We start from the raw sequence: 18,194 nt of genomic DNA, 5'->3' as shown, positions 1-18,194 counted from the left end.
CACATAGCGAGTTCCAAGATAGACAGGACTCTTACACAAAGAAACTGTCTCAAAAAAAAACCTAGCAACTCGCTTTTGCTAGTTTGTATGTGTATCGGAGTCAGATTTCATGTAGCGCAGGCTAGTCTTGAACTTGCTAAGTACCAAGAGCTGACCATCATCTGATCTTCCCGCGTCTGGGGCTACAGATGTGCGCCATGCAGCGTGGATGAGAACGACTTCAATTCATTGAAGAAGAAAAGCGTGCTTGCTGTCACACCAAAGCCTCAAAATAAGTTATAGCTGGTTACCCACCCCCTCTGGGAGGGCGGCAAAGCCGCAATGATGCCTTCAGCCCCTGCATGTGGTTTGTCCTGGTGTCTTAGGGTCTGTGATGGGCAAGCATCAAAACCCATGACATGGCTACTGGCGTTCCCACCCAGACAAGGCATCTGCCCGGCAGCCTGGGCGTCAGGATTCCTGGGCTCCAGGCCCCACGAATGACTCATAGCTAACCCCAGACTGTGCCTCCTGGTCTCAGTTTCCCCGGATTGCTCTGTTGGTACCACCTACTACGCGGGGTATTAATAGGGGTGAGGCGCTTTGAACTCCTCAGATGAAAGGGGCTGAGGAAACAGCACCCGGTTATTAGCCCTCCACATCCTGGCGTGGGAGCTGAGGCTGGCCGCCCCTCTTCTGTTCTCGGCTATGGCTGCCCACACTGGGAATCAAAGATGAACCACCTGTCTCCCTGCCACTTCCCAATCACTCTGCTAAACTGCATTCTCTTGTTGCCTGAAACCCACCGTCAATTCAGTCGGCACCCATAAACCACGGACAGATGTCTCAACTTTCCCTCTTGCTGACTACAGACCCCACGGGTGGTGGCTGTAACTTTTTACATACACCAAAGAGGGGGCACTCCAGAGTCAGCAAAGTAAGCTATGACAGAGCCAGGCCAGTGACACTTCTACCTTGTCTTTGGGTTGCTGTAAGAGGCATGTGAGGACCCTATGTGTGCACGCTCTTTGCAAAATGCCAAGCCCTGCATACACGTAGCTGTAATGGGTCAACAGATAAAACCTGGCACAAGAGTCCCTTGGCCATCAGGCGCTCACTGATGTTAAGGGCAAAACTAAGTCTATAGTGCCACCTACTGGCTGAAAACGCAAACTGCAGGCCCCAGCCACACAGGTGTCTCCAGACAACTTGTCCAAGTAAACATTAAATTTTTTCTTTAAACTTAGTTTGGACAAATCTCCTTCTTTAGAGACAGGGCTTCATATATCCCAAACTTCCTGAAACTCACTACATAGCTAAGGCTTCAACTCCTGATTCTATTGACTCCACATCTCGAGTGTTGGGATTAGAGGCATTTACAACCACATGAAATTAAAATAACTTCAGTTTTTATCTTTACTTTATTTGCATTGCTGTTTTGTCTGGATGTGTGTCTGAGTGAGGGTCGGATCTTCTGGAACTGGAGTTACAGACAGTTGTGAGCTGCCATGTGGGTGCTGGGAACTGAACCCTGGTCCTCTGGAACTTGCTTTGTACAGCAGACTAGCCTCGAATTCAAGAGTTTCACCTGCCTCTGCCTCCAGAGTGTTGTGATTGAAGGCATGTGCCTCTATCACCTGTCTAATCTTTCGAATATTAGCCCCAAACAGAACAAAACTACGTAATATGTAGGATAAAATAAAGCAAGCATTAAGTCAGGTCTGGCTAGGAACAGTCACCTGCGCATGCCTGACCTTAAGGCTCAGTTAACCCTGAAGAATGGCCAAATCACAGGACAAGGGCTGAGCGCCCACACCTGAGCCGAGCTGTGTGAAACCATGACCTGGATGCAGAAACAAGCGGGGCCATCATGATGGCTCAGCAGGTAAAGGAACATGTCACCAAGTTCAATAACCTGAGGGCAGCTCCCAGAATTCAGAAGAGAAGCAGCTCACATGACCTATCTATCCCCTGACCTCCACAGGTGTGCTTGCTCATCACACAGACATTGTGCACAAACACAAAATAAATGCAATGAAAACAAAACAAAGACGCAGGGTTATTTGCAGGGACAGAGACAATTCTTTTCTTTTGCTCCAAACCCCTGGTTCCAGAGACTTGAAGAAAACTTTGAAGCCCACAAAAAGCAGGGAATAATCTCACATCCCAACACACCCCACCGCAGCCCCAATAGAGACAGTTCCCAACTTTCAGGCAGCATTTTGTGGGGGCAAGGCTCCAAGCTTGGGGCACCACTGAGGGTGCAATGTCTGGCTTTTTATTGGAAGTCCTTTGCAGGATGGATCTTCCTCCGCCAGGCTGGACACGGCTTTGGGTGGCAATCCGGCAGTCATCCAGGCTGGACACGGCTTTGGGTGGCAATCCGGCGGTCATCCAGGCTGGACACGGCTTTGGGTGGCGACCCGGCAGTCATCCAGGCCCAGCTACTAGAGCTGCATGGCTTCCTGCTCTGCCGTCTGGTCCGAGGATGCTAAGTACTTCTCCTGGATGCCCAGAGTGCTGGAGGAAGGCAGGTCAAGGCTTGGGTCGCAGGCAGGGATGAGGGACTGGCCTGGGCAGGATCTGACCTCTCCTGATGACTGCCACCCAAACACTGTCCTAGTTCCCACAGCTGGATGTGAGGTCTTCAAACATCCCTTCCCTGGGGTTCCTGTTTCTTCCCCACACTGCCGATACCAAAGGACCAGAGAGCACCAGCATCCAGCTTTGTATGGCATATGCTCGAGACAGACTAGTTCAAATCCTGCCCTTGTCGCTTCCTTTCCTCTTCTGAAGAGTTACATGAGAGCCATGACTATAAAATGAGCGCCTCCTCACCTGGCACAGCTGCCGCAGTGACTGTTATCCCCTCCTCACCTGGCAGAGCAGCCGCAGTGACCACTGTTACCCCCTCCTCACCTGGCACAGCTGCCGCAGTGACCACTGTTACCCCCTCCTCACACCTGGCAGAGCTGCTGCAGTGACCGCTGTTACCCCCTCCTCACCTGGCAGAGCTGCCGCAGTGACCGCTGTTACCCCCTCCTCACCTGGCACAGCTGCCGCAGTGACCACTGTTACCCCCTCCTCACCTGGCAGAGCAGCCGCAGTTACTTTCTTTTTTCTACCAAGGCAGAGAACTCCTACTCTCTGTTTGAGCCACAAGGGTCTCCTCCCTCCCTCTGGGACACAACACAGGTCAATTCACAAAAGGAAAAGAGCAGGCATTGCTAACACTGGCTGCCCACGCGCCATCGCCTTGGTCCTCTCAGCCCTGGGGACTGCACGTTCTATCCTACCATTCTAGCCACTGTCCCCATGGCCTGACACAGATCACTAGCCCCAAATTACAGCCACTCAGTGCATTTTCCACACATACAGGACTCTCCTGAAATGTCCCTCAGCTCTCAGAGAATTGGAGGAAGATCAGGAGTTCAAGACCAGCCTGCACTACACGGGGTTATAGGCCAGCTAGGGGTGAAGAAACCCTATGTCAACCTAAATAAACCCTTACCTTTGAGCTGATGACTATACGTACTTCCCTCCACTCTGGTGCTGGGCATCAACCCAAGGCCTCATGGTAGATGGCTAGCATTGTATCCTTGGCTACACCCAGCCTCCATCACAGACCCATCTCCTTCCCCATACCCTGGTGCCTCTTCTCCATTTTCATGCAGGACACCAGCAAACTGAACCCCTCACCCTCCTCCCAATGCCACTTCATCTCTAGGCTTCTGTGTCTGCCACTCCTCTGGTGTCCCTTCCCATGTCCCCTAAGGATACGAGGAGAAATGAAAGTCGGCTCCCATGGCAGCGGACATCATGGCCTCCAGGCTTCGCTGCTCTTGAACCCCAAAACAGTAGCCATTGGCTTTATCCACAGCCTGTAGGACTCGCTGGATGCTGTCCTTGTCCTGAGCAGAGAAGAGAGGGAACACAATGAGTAAATCAAGCATGGAGGGCTGAGGCCACGCCTACTGCTCTCCTCTAGCTCCTCCCACGACAATTTCACCTGCACTGTCCTTGGCCTAGAGGAGTGTAGGAGGCTTCCCAGGAGGCTGGCTGGCCAGACAACTGTCCAACTGTCCAGATTAGAAGAGACCAGCTCCTCCATGCCATCACTGCCTAGGGTTTTCCCCTTAGGGCAGAGCAGCAGTTAAGCATCCTAGGATAACTGTCCCACTGCTCCTGCTGGGCTAACCAGCCTTCAAGGTCAGAAGTCAGTGAAGGGTGAGGTACTGTCAGTGTTAGAGACAGCACTCCTGTCAGGGAGGCACCGAGCAAACACCTCTGTTATTTGGCCCATAAGGACTTCCTCATCCTATACACCAGTGAGAACAGCCCATATTTCTCAATGAAGGATGCAGATCAGAATAACACACGTGCAGCCCTCGGCACAGTGCTAGCAGGGACAGCTGCAGCGAGTGGTGGCTGGCACGCCCACTCTCTCCTGCTCTCCTTCTCGTGCAGGAGACAAGTGTGGTGTGACTGCCAAGTCAGCTCAAGCCCCCACCACAGAAAGGAACCTAAGACCACCGTGTCTCCTGGGTTAGCTCTGTCACAAGCAAGATGAGAGGCATGGAGATGGAGGGGCACTCTGCAAACTCATAACATAGATGCACAGTGAAATGGACCCAAAAATCTGTGCCCTGGGTCCTGGCTAAGTTTTTGCTGTGACTCTGGACTCACACATTCATTTACACTTAGGGGGCATGTGCAAAGGAGCCCTGCGGAGTCAGCACCACAGGACTAAAGTCTGCGTTCTACTTTTTACTGGGATCCTGTGCCCACTGTGCCTGGTCCTGAAAGTCAGCCAAGGACAGACCCAGGACGCAGACTGTTCCTGGAGCCATCAAATCTTATGTCCTTGGCCCCTGAGAGCTGCAGCCACAGGGAAGAGATATCTCCTATCCAATACCTGGATGTTCAGAGGGATAAAGGAGACCAGGCTGTAGTCTTCGACGAGCTGGACCAGCTTCTCATTGAGCTGACGGTAGTGACTGAAGAACGGGTCAGATGCCAGGTGCTCAAGCAGGTAGGAGAGGTCCAGGACTTCCGTGTAGTAGTCCAGGTTGAAGGCTGAGGAGAGAGGGCAGAGTCAGAAGCCACTGATGCCAGCTAAAGACCTCAGGACTGGAGGAGCTGAGCCGTAGCTCCACGACAATGTGTTTAGCATTCGGAAAGGCTTGGGTTCTACTTCTGGCACCCAAAGGGGGATTAAAAACTGTAACCAGCGGTGGGAATTTAGCTCAGTGCTAGAGCACTTGCCTAGCAGGCACAAGGCCCTGGGTTTGGTCCTCAGCTCTGGGAGAAACCACAACCAATGGATTTGCCTGGTATACATGAAGTGATGGGTTCTGACCGAGCACTGTGCAGCACCAGGAGACAAGAAAGACCCGATGCGTGGGGCTTTATCTTGTTTGTTTCTTTGTCATTGCTTTTTTCTGAGACAGGGTCTCATCTCTCAGCTCTGGCTGGCCTGTCACTATGTAGCTGCTCAGGTGGCTTTCCCAGCAGTTCCCCTGCCTCAGACCCCTGCATGCTGAGATTACAGGCATGAGTGTCATACTGGCTCCAGTACCTACACACACTAAAATACTTGCTGGTGCAGTGAAATGATGTCAGTGAGGAGAAAAACATTCGCCAGGCGGTGGTGGCGCACACCTTTGATCCCAGCACTCAGGAGGCAGAGACAGGATCTCAGTAAGTTTGAGGCTAGCCTGGTATACAAAGTGAGTTCCAGGACATCCAGGACTGTTACATCATGTCTCTCTCTCTCTCTTTTTTAAAAATTATTTATTATGTATAGTGTTCTGTCTGCATGTATGCCTGCCCGCCAGAAGAGGGCACCAGATCTCATAGATGGTTGTGAGCCACCATGTGGTTGCTGGGAATGGAACTCAGGATCTCTGGAAGAGCAGCCAGTGCTCTTAACCTCTGAGCCATCTCTCCAGCCCAAAAAACCCTGCCTCAAACAATAAACAAAATAAATAAAGAAAAGAAAAGAAAGAAAGAAAGAAAGAAAGAAAGAAAGAAAGAAAGAAAGAAAGAAAGAAAATGAAAAAAAATATTCTCTTGGCCTGGTAGCACAGGCTGGTAATTCCAGATACAAGGACAGCCAAGGCAAAAGGGTTGGAAAGTCAAGGATAGCCTAGACTACACAGTAAATGTAAGGTCAGTCTGGGTAATTTAGTGAAACTCTAATCCAAATGAAAGAACCTTGTGAGATTGCTCGGTGAAGACAGACACTCGGAGCCAATCCTGACAACCTGAGTTATCTCTGGGAGCCACACAGTAGAGGTAGATAATCAATCCACACAAGTTGTCCTGACCTCCACACAAACATGTACCCTACATAAATGAAGAAATCGAATTTAAAGGGGGCAGCTTGAGAGGTTAAGAGTGTTTGCTACTCTTCCAAAGGACCTGAGTTCGGTTTCCAGTATCCACACGGAAGGCTCATAACTGTAACTTCATCTCCAGGCGATCACATGACCTCTTCTGGCCTCCCTGGGGACACACATATGTATGGCATACAGTCACACAACACACACAGATTTTTAAGACAGGGTTTCACTAAGCAGCTCTGGCTGTCCTGAAATATGTAGACCAGGCTGGCCTCGATCTCACAGAAATTAACCTGTCTCTGCCTCCTAAGTGTTGGGATTACAGACATGCATCAGTATACCCATTTAAAATAAATCTTTTTTTTTCCTTTTGAGATAGGGTTTCTCTGTGTAGCTTTGGCGCCTGTCCTAGAACTAGCGCTTTAGACCAGGGTGGTGTTGAACTCACAGAGATCTGCCTGTCTCTGCCTCCCCAAGTACTGGGATTAAAGGCATGTGCCACCACCACCCAGCTAAAATAAATCTTTTTTATTTATTTTTATTTTTTTGTTTTTCGAGACAGGGTTTCTCTGTGGTTTTGGAGCCTGTCCTGGAACTAGCTCTTGTAGACCAGGCTGGTCTCGAACTCACAGAGATCCGCCTGCCTCTGCCTCCCCAAGTACTGGGATTAGAACTAGCGCTTTAGACCAGGGTGGTGTTGAACTCACAGAGATCTGCCTGTCTCTGCCTCCCCAAGTACTGGGATTAAAGGCGTGCGCCACCACCGCCCGGCTCCTAAAATAAATCTTAAGGAGAAAAAAGTACCAGTGGTTTCTGTATGGGAGACTGTTTATCTAGCAGATGTGAAGCTCCAGGTTCAATCTCAGTTTAACACTAAAAACAAAACACTAGATTCCTTCCTTCCCTTTCTAGAGAGGGTCTCACTTAGCCCAGGCTGGCCTTGAACCCGCTCCTCCTGTCTTATCTCCCAAGTACTGGGATTACAGACACATCATCATACCAATGGTCACTTGGGCTCCTTGGAAAGTCGCTTCCAAAAATGAGTGGACTCTGGGCTGACCTCCCTCCATGTCCTGACTACGCAAGGTCCCTTCCATGTCACTCCCAGCCCCCTCCCTGCTCATATGTTAGACATTTCTTCTCTTGGCTCCTTCATGGTTTCAGATTTTTAAGGAACAGACGCCATTAGTACAGCAGAAAAAAAAATGCTGATCATCGAGACACTACCCATTGAGTCCTACGCATTCTTGCCACCTGAGGATGATGCAGATATAAGTTGGCTGTCTACAAGCCAGACCCTGGGTCCACCCATGCCTCTGACTCAAGGCTTTCTACCCTCTAGAACATCTGCTGTTTGAGCCACTGGTGGATGGCGGTTTCACTACAGCAGTTTCTGCTAGGACAACACTTCTGCCCCTAGTGGTCAAGCTAGAACAGTCCTCCAGTGGGCCACTTCTCACCAGCCAGGGGTCAGAGTGCCAGGGCTCGGGGCTGTGAGCAGTTATCCACTCCTTCAGCTAGCCACTGTCCTACCACCTTGTCTTAATCGCTCTGTAGTGTTCCTCTGCAATCTCTAGTCTACTCCAGTATCTGGCAGAGCGATGCACCATGTTAGGAAGACACAGTGGGGCGGCTTCCCTCCTGCTCCAAGCAGGGGCTCTTACCCAGCTTCCCATAGTGTTCAATAAGGTCCATCTTGGAGAGGAGGTTGACATGGGGCAGCTCCACATGCAGCATGGTGGCCAGGGAGGTGCACAGCACTGAGATGAACTTGCCTGGGTCTGTGCAGTAGTGAGAATCCACAAGATGGACAGCCGTCAGCTGTGAGCAGAAGACAGAGGATGAGAGGGAAAGCCGGACCGCAGGGGGAGGGGCTTCAGGGCCACGGGTCCCTTGTGAGATGAGCAGCTTAAGGATCCAGCCTAAGCCTTCCTCAGCTGTGTCCTGCTTCTACTTCCTTGTATGTGTGTGCTTGCAACAGGGTTTTACGGCCTGGAGCTCATGCTCTTTCTGCCTCCACAAGCCAAGTGCTGGGACTACAGGCATGTGCCACTTTCCTGGGCTCTTGTATTTAATTCTAATAGCCAGCATCATGTCTTCCGCCCAGAAAATATGCGGGTTTTCTCACAAAGTTCCTTTGTTTCCTCCCTATTATGCTGGGGACCAAATCCAGGGCCTGCGGTCTCTGCTTGTTAGGCAAGATCTCTACCATTGAGCTAAATCTCCAGTCCCTCTTACGAGGTTTCTTGTATAGCGCCCTGCAGTGGGAGACGGGTTCGAATTACACTGCATCTGTCTCTCTACTCTTTCACTACACTTTTGCACACCAACAATTGCTGTAGCCACTCTCTATATTGATCACTTCCATTTAAAATCCCAATTAGGAACTAACACATTTATTCAAAATAAATACAAAACTGAGCCGAGAGGACTTTCCCAGATCACGGAGTTGGTGGCAGAGTTAAAATTAGAACTCAGAGGCTTTAGTTCTGCTCCAAACTCAACTCGGCCACATCTGACAGTGTGACTTGGGGGCGTGGCATCAGCCTGCCTCCCTGTCTCAGGGACTCCATCTGCGTTAAAGGGCTTGCCCGACCGAGACGCACCCTGAGGTCCCACTGTGCCATCTGGGAGAAGATATTGCGCAGGGCGGCATGGTGCGTGCAGAGCTCCACCTGGCCGGGGCAGTCGAAGAGAAAGTAGTGGCCTCGGAGGGGCTCGAGCTTGGCGCGCAGCCAGTCCAGGTTGGCTTCCAGGTACTCCATGCAGTAGAGCAGGCCACCGTTGGGGCCCAGGCGCAGCGCGTCCATCACGTCCCCCAGCCCCACCAGCTCGCCCACGTCCACGGCACACTCATAGGGCAGCCCTTCATTAGCTGGGTCCAGGTTCACCACGGCCACGCGCCGGCCGAGCGCGCGCAGGAACTCACTCATGCCCAGGCAGTACGTGGTCTTCCCCGAGCCCGGGGGCCCGATCACCGCCTGCCCGAAGGCCGTGGCCGGGGCGGCCCCCGCCATGGCTGGAGCAGGTCAGCCCACAGGCGCCTCCCGAACTAAAACAAGGAGATTCACGCAGAAAACTAACAAACTGCCCGGCAAGGAAGGGAAAAGCTCCGATTTCCGGACTCCGCCGGGAATGGCTGAGAGGAAGTCCCGCCCACACGTCAACGACGTTGGCCGGCAACGGAGCCCTAGTTACACCGCCCGCCGCCTTCCTCCCGCTGCGGTGTCAGTCTCAGGGTTTCCCTGGTTTCTCTAAGTCAGACTTCCGGGCCGGTCCAGACCTAAACTCGTTTATTCTCGTGCAGACCCGCCCCCAGCCAAAAGGTAGAGGTGGTGAGGGGCCGCCCGACCCGCTCTGGATCAGTTCTTCTCTGGTCCCATATTCTTTTTCTGACCTCGTGATGTCCTCCTTCAGAACCCAGCAAACCCGACTGGAATGTGCCACAGGCAGTCCAGATCTTCCTGGTTCTGGGGCGAGCCCAGACAAGGACTAGGGTTCGGAGACCACCCCAGGAGAGGGAGGCGCTTTCTGTGAAATCATCTTTGAGGTAGACAAGCGCAGGCGTGCTCGGGTATGTTTTGCAGACTCCCTGGCTCTTAGCTGCTTCAGAGGTCCACAAGGCAAGCCCCAGGCTGTTTCCTGCAGCCGAGTGACCCTGCCCAAGGACCAGCATCACTCAGGCTCCAGGGGTCTGTCCGAGGCACAGCTGGAACCCCTCACAAAAGTCATATCTGTCCGAAACTTCATGCTTGTGGGTGGCTGGCGTCGGAGCAAGGACTCTGTCTCGTCTTGGGGAAGAGGTTCATCATAGATTGTGGAAATGAGACCCAAGCCAGTTCTATGGGGTCTCTTCAGTTGCCCAAATGGCTGTAGTTTCTCTCCATGGTACCTGGATCAAACAGGGCAAGGGACAGGAGTAGCTACTAAGTATCTAGTTTGTCCTGTAAGATACACTGTCTCGTGCTGATAGGGTTTGAACCCAGGGCCAGACCCCAACACCTGCAGTAGTGCTCGCCACCTTCTGGAGACAGTCTGTGCCAACTACAAGGAACATTTTCATTCCCACAACGGGCTCTCTTATGAAGCCCAAACTCAGACTCGAGGAAATGACTTTCCTGGGGGACCCATGACAGTTTTAAGTTATAAGATCTGGTCTAAAAGGAACATAAAGAACTGTATCATCAATTTCTTCTACTATGAAGTTCATCTTCTAGGGGTACCTAGCATGCATCCCCAAAGCAACAAGAAACCAAATAACATCATTGCTGGGTTAAGACTCTAAGGAGTCCTTCAGGGGTGCACTTACCCCAATCCACGTTTGCATCTGGGGTGCTGGCCATCACTTTCTGGGGCCTCAGGCACCCCGGAGCACCTACTACCCAGGCCCTGGCCTTCAGCCCAGCCCTGGCGCTCCATCACCTTCCGGCCAATGCCCTGCAAAGGGAAGCAGTGAGACTCAGGAAAAGTGGCTTAAGTTTGAAAGGTGCTGTGTGTCCCATCCATCACTTGGGAGACAGGGGCAGAAGGACTTGACCTCAGTGTCAGGATAGGCTACATATGGAGATCCTACCTCAAAGGGAGGGAGGGATCGGGGAGAGAGAGAAATGGGAGGAGGGAAGGAGAGGGAAGGAGGGAGGGGGCCGATTCTTGGAGAACACAAGAAAGGGCAAGCAGCACTCCCTTACCTTGGTGTGGTGCTCAAAGGCGCCCACTTGGCGGCCTATCACAGAGCCATCTTCCTGGCCACCACGGAGTCTCTGTTCCAGGCGCATTTGGACATAGTCACGGGCGTCTTTGTCTCCACCATCTGAGGAACCATAACCCATTTTGTAAAAGGGTCCCTCTCACACCAGGAGGATCAGGTATCTGGGGTCCCCTCACAAGACTTAGGGATTAATTTTCATAATGCCTGCAATCTCTCTCAGGAGGCTGGGAACACGCACCAGGAAGCACAGTTCCCATGCTGCACACGAGGAACTGCTGTGGGCTAAACTCTTGGGAGACGGCAAATATGTATTACCTCACTGGTTAATAAGAGCCGACTGGCCGAGGGCTAGGTAGGATTTTTGGTGTAGAGAGAACACCGGAAAGGAAGGTGGAGTCTCAGAAGTCCCGAGGAGACAAAGAAAAGAAGGAGATGAACTTTCCATATTGAGATAAGGAAGGTACCGATCTCATGGTAGAATATAGATAGAAGTAGGTTGACTGAGGTGGTAGGAGCTAGTTAGGAACAAACTTAAGCTGTCAGCCAAAACACCAAAAATAAATAAATTTAAAAAAATTATCAAAAAAAAGGGCATTCAGACTGGTCTACATAGTGAGTTTTAGAACAGCCAGGGGTACACAGACTGTCTCAAAACGAAACAAAAACCAGAAACAAAACAAAAATCCAGGTCATTTTTCCCTTCAGAACTACGAGGTGACCAAAGGTCAAGCTTCTATTTAGAGCCTGTTTGTTCAGTCAGCCCCCGAGGGTGTTCCCAGAGCCTGCCCGCCAGCAGCACCTAACTACAGGCAGTGAGTACGCACGCACAAGCAGAGATGGTAAGTCCAGTGAGCCTGTTTGTACAGGTTCTGCACCTGCAGATCCACCACTCTGAAACGACTCAGAACATAACTGCATCTGGACCAACACACAGACTCCCCACCCCATCATTCAGGCTCTCTCATGTCACCAGGGCAGGGATTCCAAGCTGTACACCACCATAGCTGGTGAGTAATTCTTTTTCCTGGTGCTGGACTTGAACCCAGAGCCTCACATCGGCTAGGAAAGTACACTGGGATGTAGCACCAGCCCTTGCTAACTGATTTTGAGAGAGATTACTTAACGTGTGCACGAGGATGTATGTAGGTCTATGCAATTACACAATTGCGTGCGAAAGCACCTGCAGATCTTGGTGTGCACGGTGGTTCTAGAACCGTTCTCCTAGAGCACACTGAGAACGAGTGCACAGTGCCTCTAGCTCCCTGACTCAACCTCTGCCAAGCATGTGCGGCTAACATACGGGCACCAGTTCCTCCCACGACTGCCACCCCCGCCAGTACCTTTGTCGTAGTAGACACTCATGTCCACGTCCCAGTCATCGGCCGTCTGCTCGTCAAAGTCTACAGGGATAGAAGCATGGGTTGAGGACTCGGACGAGGAACCCGACCGAGGGGCTTGCACAAGCCGAAGGTGCTCTACCGTCAAGCTCTGTGCCTCACCCCAGTGACTCCCAGCTGTGCTCAACCAAAGTCCAGTGTTAGACAGACATTCTAGGTGCTATCCCAATTCCTCATTCTAAAACAGGATCAACAGTTCGCATTATACATGGTGGAAGCCATTTCCTAGCTTTATTTAGACTGTCGGGCAATCATTCACTATGTGGAGCAGAGAGGCCGCTACCTGGGTTTGACAGCCCTGCATCCCTGACAAAGTCCATGTGTTAACGACTTAGTCTCAGACGCAGCGGGAAGTAACGGGAACTTTAAGAGGTAGGGCTTCATTTATGACCTTAAAAGGGACTGTGAGACCAGGTCTCTTCTTCCTTCTCTCTCCCTTGCGTCCCAGTCATGAGGTGAACAGGCTTCCAACCACACTGTGCAGCCTCACCACAGGCACAGAAGCCAACTGCCCATGCCCGAGACCTCCAATTTAAGCCAGCTCTCCTCTCTTTAAAAGTTAATTCATCTCTGGTATTCGCCACAGTAACCGCAAGCCTTACCTCCTTCTTCCTCCTGCCAGAACTGAGCATCAGTGTAGAACACCAGGCCAGAGCCGCCCTTCTCCCACTTGAGCTCAATCTCTTCCTCGAAGAGCCGCTCGGCTGTCCGCTCCTGCCTGGTCACGTCCTCGTGCAGAGCCTCGTGACGCTCCCACTCCTCACACCGGTCATCGTCCTGGGAGAAGGGGAGGAAGGGGTGACCTGTGTGTCTGAATCCAGACCACAGGCCTAGGAGGAGTCTCAGGCCCAGCAGGGGACACGGGACCTCGACCACAGCACGTGCTTTTTTCAGGCATCTCCAGAAGCAGCGCATCTGCACCTTGAGACCTTGACGACACCTGCTGCCAGCCCTCTGCTGCTCACCCCACCCCACCCGCTCTCAGTTCTGTGCTACTGACCACAGTTCCTCCTCCATGCCGCTTCTCTGCTTGCTCAAACCCTCAGCTGAGTCCCCAGCCTACACAAAGCCCGCTCAGTCTACAGCTCTCTCTAGTGTGTAAATCGGTGTACACCATTTAAGCCTGCCCTTCCTATAACTGGGTTCCTGGAATAATCCCGGTGGCTCTGTGAGGTAAATGCTGTTATTTCCATTTTACAGGAGGGAACCGAAGACAGAGGTAAGGCTGCCCACACACTGCCAAGGGCAGCCGAGTCAGCAGGCAATCCCAGGCCATCTTCACACAGCCTTCCACACTCTTTCTTTCTTGTTTCAACATTTAGGTTCTTCCAGGGCAGAAAATGGATCATGGAATGTCTTTGAGCACTAGTTCTTACTACAATGTGCTCAACTGGACTTGTGGAATGACAGATGACTCTTGGCTTGACTCCCCTGGGGCCCTATGCTGTGGGATAATGCTCTTGTACACTATAAAGATTTGTTACTTGTACTGGCTTAATAAACGCTGATTGGCCAATAGCTAGGCAGGAAGTATAGGAGGGCCAACCAGAATAGGAGAATTCTGGAAAGAAGAAAGGCTCAGTCTGCAATCACTAGCCAAACATAGAGGAAGCAAAATGAGAATAACTTACTGAGAAAAGGCACCAAGCCACATGGCTAAACATAGATAAGAATAATGGGTTAATTTAAGTTGTAAGAGCTAGTTAGTGATAAGCCTGAGCAAAAGGTCAAATAGTTTATAATTAATAATTGATAATAATTAATGAAAAAGGCTTCTCTGTGTGTTTATTTGAGACCGAACGGCTGCGGGACCAGGTGGGATAGTAACTTCTATCTATAAATCCTGGCCTGGCCTCTGCAAGAGACGAGCAGAGGGCTGCACCTACTCACATCATCGGAGTGAGACTCCTCTTCTTCCTGCAGCCCTTCATCCTCAGGCTCATCCAAGAGGCTGGCTGGTGGCTCTTCCAAGAAGGTTTCCTGGGGGATCTCCTCCCCCTTGGCAGTGTACACATGCTCTTCCTGCTCCACGGTCTCCGAGTCCTCGTACTCAAAGGGCACATTGCCATAGCGACGGGAGGAGCCTGTCTTCGGGAACTGGAGCTGCAGCTGCGTGATGATTCGAGGTGGAAGACGGCAGGCCTGGATCAAGTCCAGAAAGACCTGCAAGGGCGTGCCCACGTTGCCATTGGGCATTAGCACTGGTGGATTCAGCTCCGGTAGCTGCTTCAGGTCGGACAAAGTAAAAGCTTCATTCGCTGCCTTTCGACTCTGTAGCTCCTTCCGGGTTTTAAAGGGAAAGGGCTCCAAATCTTAGGGAAGAGGGAGAAGAATGGATGTTAAAATCCTCGACGCTTGTACTAATATTCAAGTCAGAAGTAAATCTCACTTTGAAGTTGTTTCCTGTCAGACATGGTGGTCTACATCTGTGAGACCAGCACCCAGGAAATTGAGGCAAGAGGAGGTGGGTAGGAGGCCAGTTAGGCCACATAGTAAGACATCTCAAAGAAGGGCTAACAAGATGAACTTCCTCCAGGCTGGATGGTTTGAGTAGATCCCCAAAATCCACGTGGCAGAAGGTGAGAACTGGCTCCCGTAAGCTGTCCTCTGACCTCCCCACTAGAGTCACAGCACATGTGTGTCTCCTACCTCCACAAAATAAATGTAATTTAAACAAATGTTTTTGTGTATATACCTGTGTGTATATGTACCACATGCATAAAGGAGCCTGTGGAGGTCAGATCCCCAGACTGGAGTTACAGGCAGCTGTGAGCTGCTGTGCAGGTGCTGGGAACTGAGAATCCTCTGCAAGAGCATGAACTTAAGTGCATTTAACTTGTGAGCCAGACGTATTTCCTGTCTAGCCCTTGTATGTCCTGTCTCCCTGGAGGAATACACAGCTTTATCCAACATCTGCCTCTTGGCGATTGGCTTTCATTGGCACCAGAGATAGAATCATTACCTCTCAACTACATCTGGAGCCCTATGCTGACCGTCACCAATCCCCACTGCACATGTCTTGTATTCCAGGCACATCAAATGATTTTTTAAAATTATTATTTGCTCGATTATTGTGTTATGTGCGTGGACACCACAGTGCTCCTATGGAGGTCAGATGATAACGTGCTATAGTTGGTTTTCTCCTTCACCATGTGGGTCTTAGAGATCCAACTCAGGTCTTCCGATCTGGCAGTAAGCAACCTTACTCATCTTGGTCATCTTGGTAGCCCAGGATTGTTTCAAGAAGTCAATAAGAAAATGATGGACTGGTTAGATATGGTGGTAAACACTTATAATCCCAGCACTTGAGAGGCAAGGGCAGGAGGATCAGGAAATCAAGGTTATTTCTTTTATTCATTTTTGAGATAGGCCAGGTATGTATGACCTGTAGACCAGGCTGGTCTTGAACTCAAAGACCTGCTTGCCTTTCCTGGGATTAAGGGCGTGCTCTACCATGCCTGGTTCAAAGTCATTCTAACATAGTTTGAGACACAGAGAAGCAACTCATTACTCTCATGCAGTATACCCTGATAAGACATTGTTCAGAAAGATTCTGCCAAAAACATAACCTTGCTCACATACACACAAAAAAATCATTTTCTGAAGACATCTGCTCAACAACTGTTTGTTCAACCTTAAACTGACACCACAGGGTTGCTGGGTCCCAACATCTTCCTCAGGGGTGGGGGTGAGAAGGCGCAGTGTCAGTGTCTGAGGTAGAAGGTATACAGCAGACATAATCATTTAACAACGGGGGGAAACTTATATACTCTCCCAGCACCCAGGCCTTCCAATCCGTTGACATCGCATGGTTGCCTCTCATTGGCTAGGCATGATCAGGTCCTCTGACAGCGCCTGTTCCTAGGCCCTCAGAGCAATCAGGGCCTCTGACAGCAAAAGGCTGACTCCAGGTTAGCTCCTATCTGCCTGGTAGACCTTAACTTCCTACACACTGGTTTTTTTGTGAGTTGTTTTTTCTTTTTTCTTTCGTTCGTTTTTTTTTTTTTTTTTGAGATAGGGTCTGAGCTACTTATGAAGTTACAGAGATCCCCCTGCCTCTGTTTCCCAAGTGCTAGGGCTAACGGTCCAAACTCTTGTTAATAATTCTTGTAGCCAAGGAAAAACTGTTTCAAAATCACTTGTGTGCTGTAGAGATGGCTCAGAGGTTAAGAGCACTCGCTGCTCTTCCAAAAGTCCTGAATTCAATTCCCAGCAACCACATGATGGCTCACAACCATCTATAATGGGATCTGGTGACCTTTTCTGGCATGCAGACACATGGAGGCAGAACACAGTATACATAATAAATGAATGTTTTTTTTAAAAAACTGTAAACATAAAAGAACAACCCTTCAGAGAAATGGTCTTAATAAGGGATAAACTGGAAACCCAACTATATAGGTGTCTATCTTGTTTTTGTCTTTTTTCTGTCTTTTGTCTGAGTGACACTAAATAGCAAATTATGGCTGAAAACGTGAACTTTGTCCAAAACTGATTTAAAACTCCTAAACGGTGACAAGCAGAGGTCTGACCTCTCTCCACTACCCAGGAAATGTGCCTCCGTTCTGAGGCCTGTAAGTCCAGTCCATTCTCTCTCCCTTACCTGAAGCCTCAGTGGGTATCCTCAGTCTGCGGATGAGACAACGACCCGGGAGCCAGGTCCCCTCAGAGTCCAGCCACCGGCGGCCCGAGTACATGCGAAGCAGCCTCTGAGCTTGCGCCACTCCCCGCACCGAGACGACGCAGCAGCAGGTGCGGGTCTGGACGGGAGCAGAGTTCCGGGCGGGGACAGCGCGGGCATCGGGGGCTGCAGTCTGGGTGAGATCCGGATCCTCAGCCGCAAGGTTGGGGGCAGCTCGGGCCGCGTTGGGAGCCGCCGCCTGCGGAGGGCCCCTCTCCGGCCGATGTCGGTAGTGGAAACACAGAAAGCCTCCGCCGCGCTGCTCCCGGAACTGGCTGAAGTAGTTCCGTAGCTGGGCCGAACGTAACCCGGGAGGGATACCACTCACCACCAGGTACACCACCGACTCTTCGTCCACCTCCCTGGGCGTCGCCATCTTAGACTGTCACATGATCGCTTGGCGTCAACTCTCGCGAGAACACCACGATTCGGATTCTGGCGTCTGCTTTTCCAGAGTGCGAACTTTTTGACCGTTTGGTCCTTCAAGTTATGTTTTGGCTGCTCTTGGGCCGAAGCCGTTTGTTCAGATCCACAGATGATGGGGAACTCCTCTTATTGACTGGGCTGTAGCTCAGTGAGAACCGGTTCTAAGGAGGAACCAGCGTGGGGCGTCGGGGAGGCTGAGCCAGGAGGGCTGGCGGGAGTTTGATGTGCGACCGGACATGATTACCAATCCAACCAATGCTACATAACAAGATTGTATCTAAAATAAAAGTTGAAAACGCAGGACGTGGTGGCACACGCCTTTAATCCCAGTTCTTGGGAAGCAGGCGGATCTCTGTGAGTTCAAGACCAGAGACGAGAAAGAGAGACAGAGAGAGCCTGTCTTGGGTCGGAGTCGGGTGAAGAGATGGCTCAGAATTACGAGCTACTCTTAACAGAGTACCTGGGTTGAATTACTAGCATTTACACGCTACATGGAGCCTTATACATCGTAACTCCAATTTCAGTGCTCTGACCTCTAAAGTACTGGCACACACATGGTATGCATACACATACATACATGCAGGCAAAACTCTATACACATAAATTTTTAACAAAAAATTTAGAAAGAAACAAAATAAAAACAAGTATCTGGAAATGGA

The 18,194-nt window shown here is 50.8% G+C and overlaps 2 protein-coding genes across 3 annotated transcripts; both read right to left on the bottom strand.

The window, feature by feature from the left end:
• Positions 1–1,373: 1,373 nt before the first annotated feature.
• On the bottom strand, positions 1,374–9,479 carry Gpn2 (GPN-loop GTPase 2). 2 transcript variants are annotated; one of them, XR_012907431.1, is made up of 6 exons: positions 8,930–9,479; positions 7,988–8,144; positions 4,895–5,055; positions 3,760–3,890; positions 2,338–2,499; positions 2,209–2,297 (listed from the first exon to the last, which is right to left on the bottom strand). XR_012907431.1 is itself a non-coding variant. In XM_075945339.1 (5 exons), exons 1-5 carry the CDS (start codon positions 9,338–9,340, stop codon positions 2,427–2,429), a joined length of 933 nt encoding a protein of 310 aa, XP_075801454.1. In that variant the 5' UTR covers positions 9,341–9,479; the 3' UTR covers positions 1,374–2,426. The 2 variants fall into 2 exon arrangements, 1 of the variants encoding a protein (XP_075801454.1); XM_075945339.1 differs by having other exon boundaries at positions 1,374–2,499.
• Positions 9,480–9,489: 10 nt separating this feature from the next.
• On the bottom strand, positions 9,490–17,523 carry Gpatch3 (G-patch domain containing 3). The gene is made up of 7 exons (XM_075945338.1): positions 17,032–17,523; positions 14,319–14,740; positions 13,031–13,205; positions 12,372–12,431; positions 11,012–11,133; positions 10,633–10,760; positions 9,490–10,215 (listed from the first exon to the last, which is right to left on the bottom strand). The coding sequence occupies exons 1-7, from the start codon at positions 17,483–17,485 to the stop codon at positions 9,999–10,001; spliced, it is 1,578 nt and encodes a 525-aa protein (XP_075801453.1). The 5' UTR covers positions 17,486–17,523; the 3' UTR covers positions 9,490–9,998.
• Between the last annotated feature and the right edge of the window lie 671 nt (positions 17,524–18,194).

This window comes from Microtus pennsylvanicus, chromosome 13 (genome assembly GCF_037038515.1).
Source record: "Microtus pennsylvanicus isolate mMicPen1 chromosome 13, mMicPen1.hap1, whole genome shotgun sequence".
NCBI lineage: Eukaryota > Metazoa > Chordata > Mammalia > Rodentia > Cricetidae > Microtus > Microtus pennsylvanicus.
Note: the sequence above shows the minus strand (reverse complement) of the source record. Positions and strands in the feature narration are given on the sequence as shown.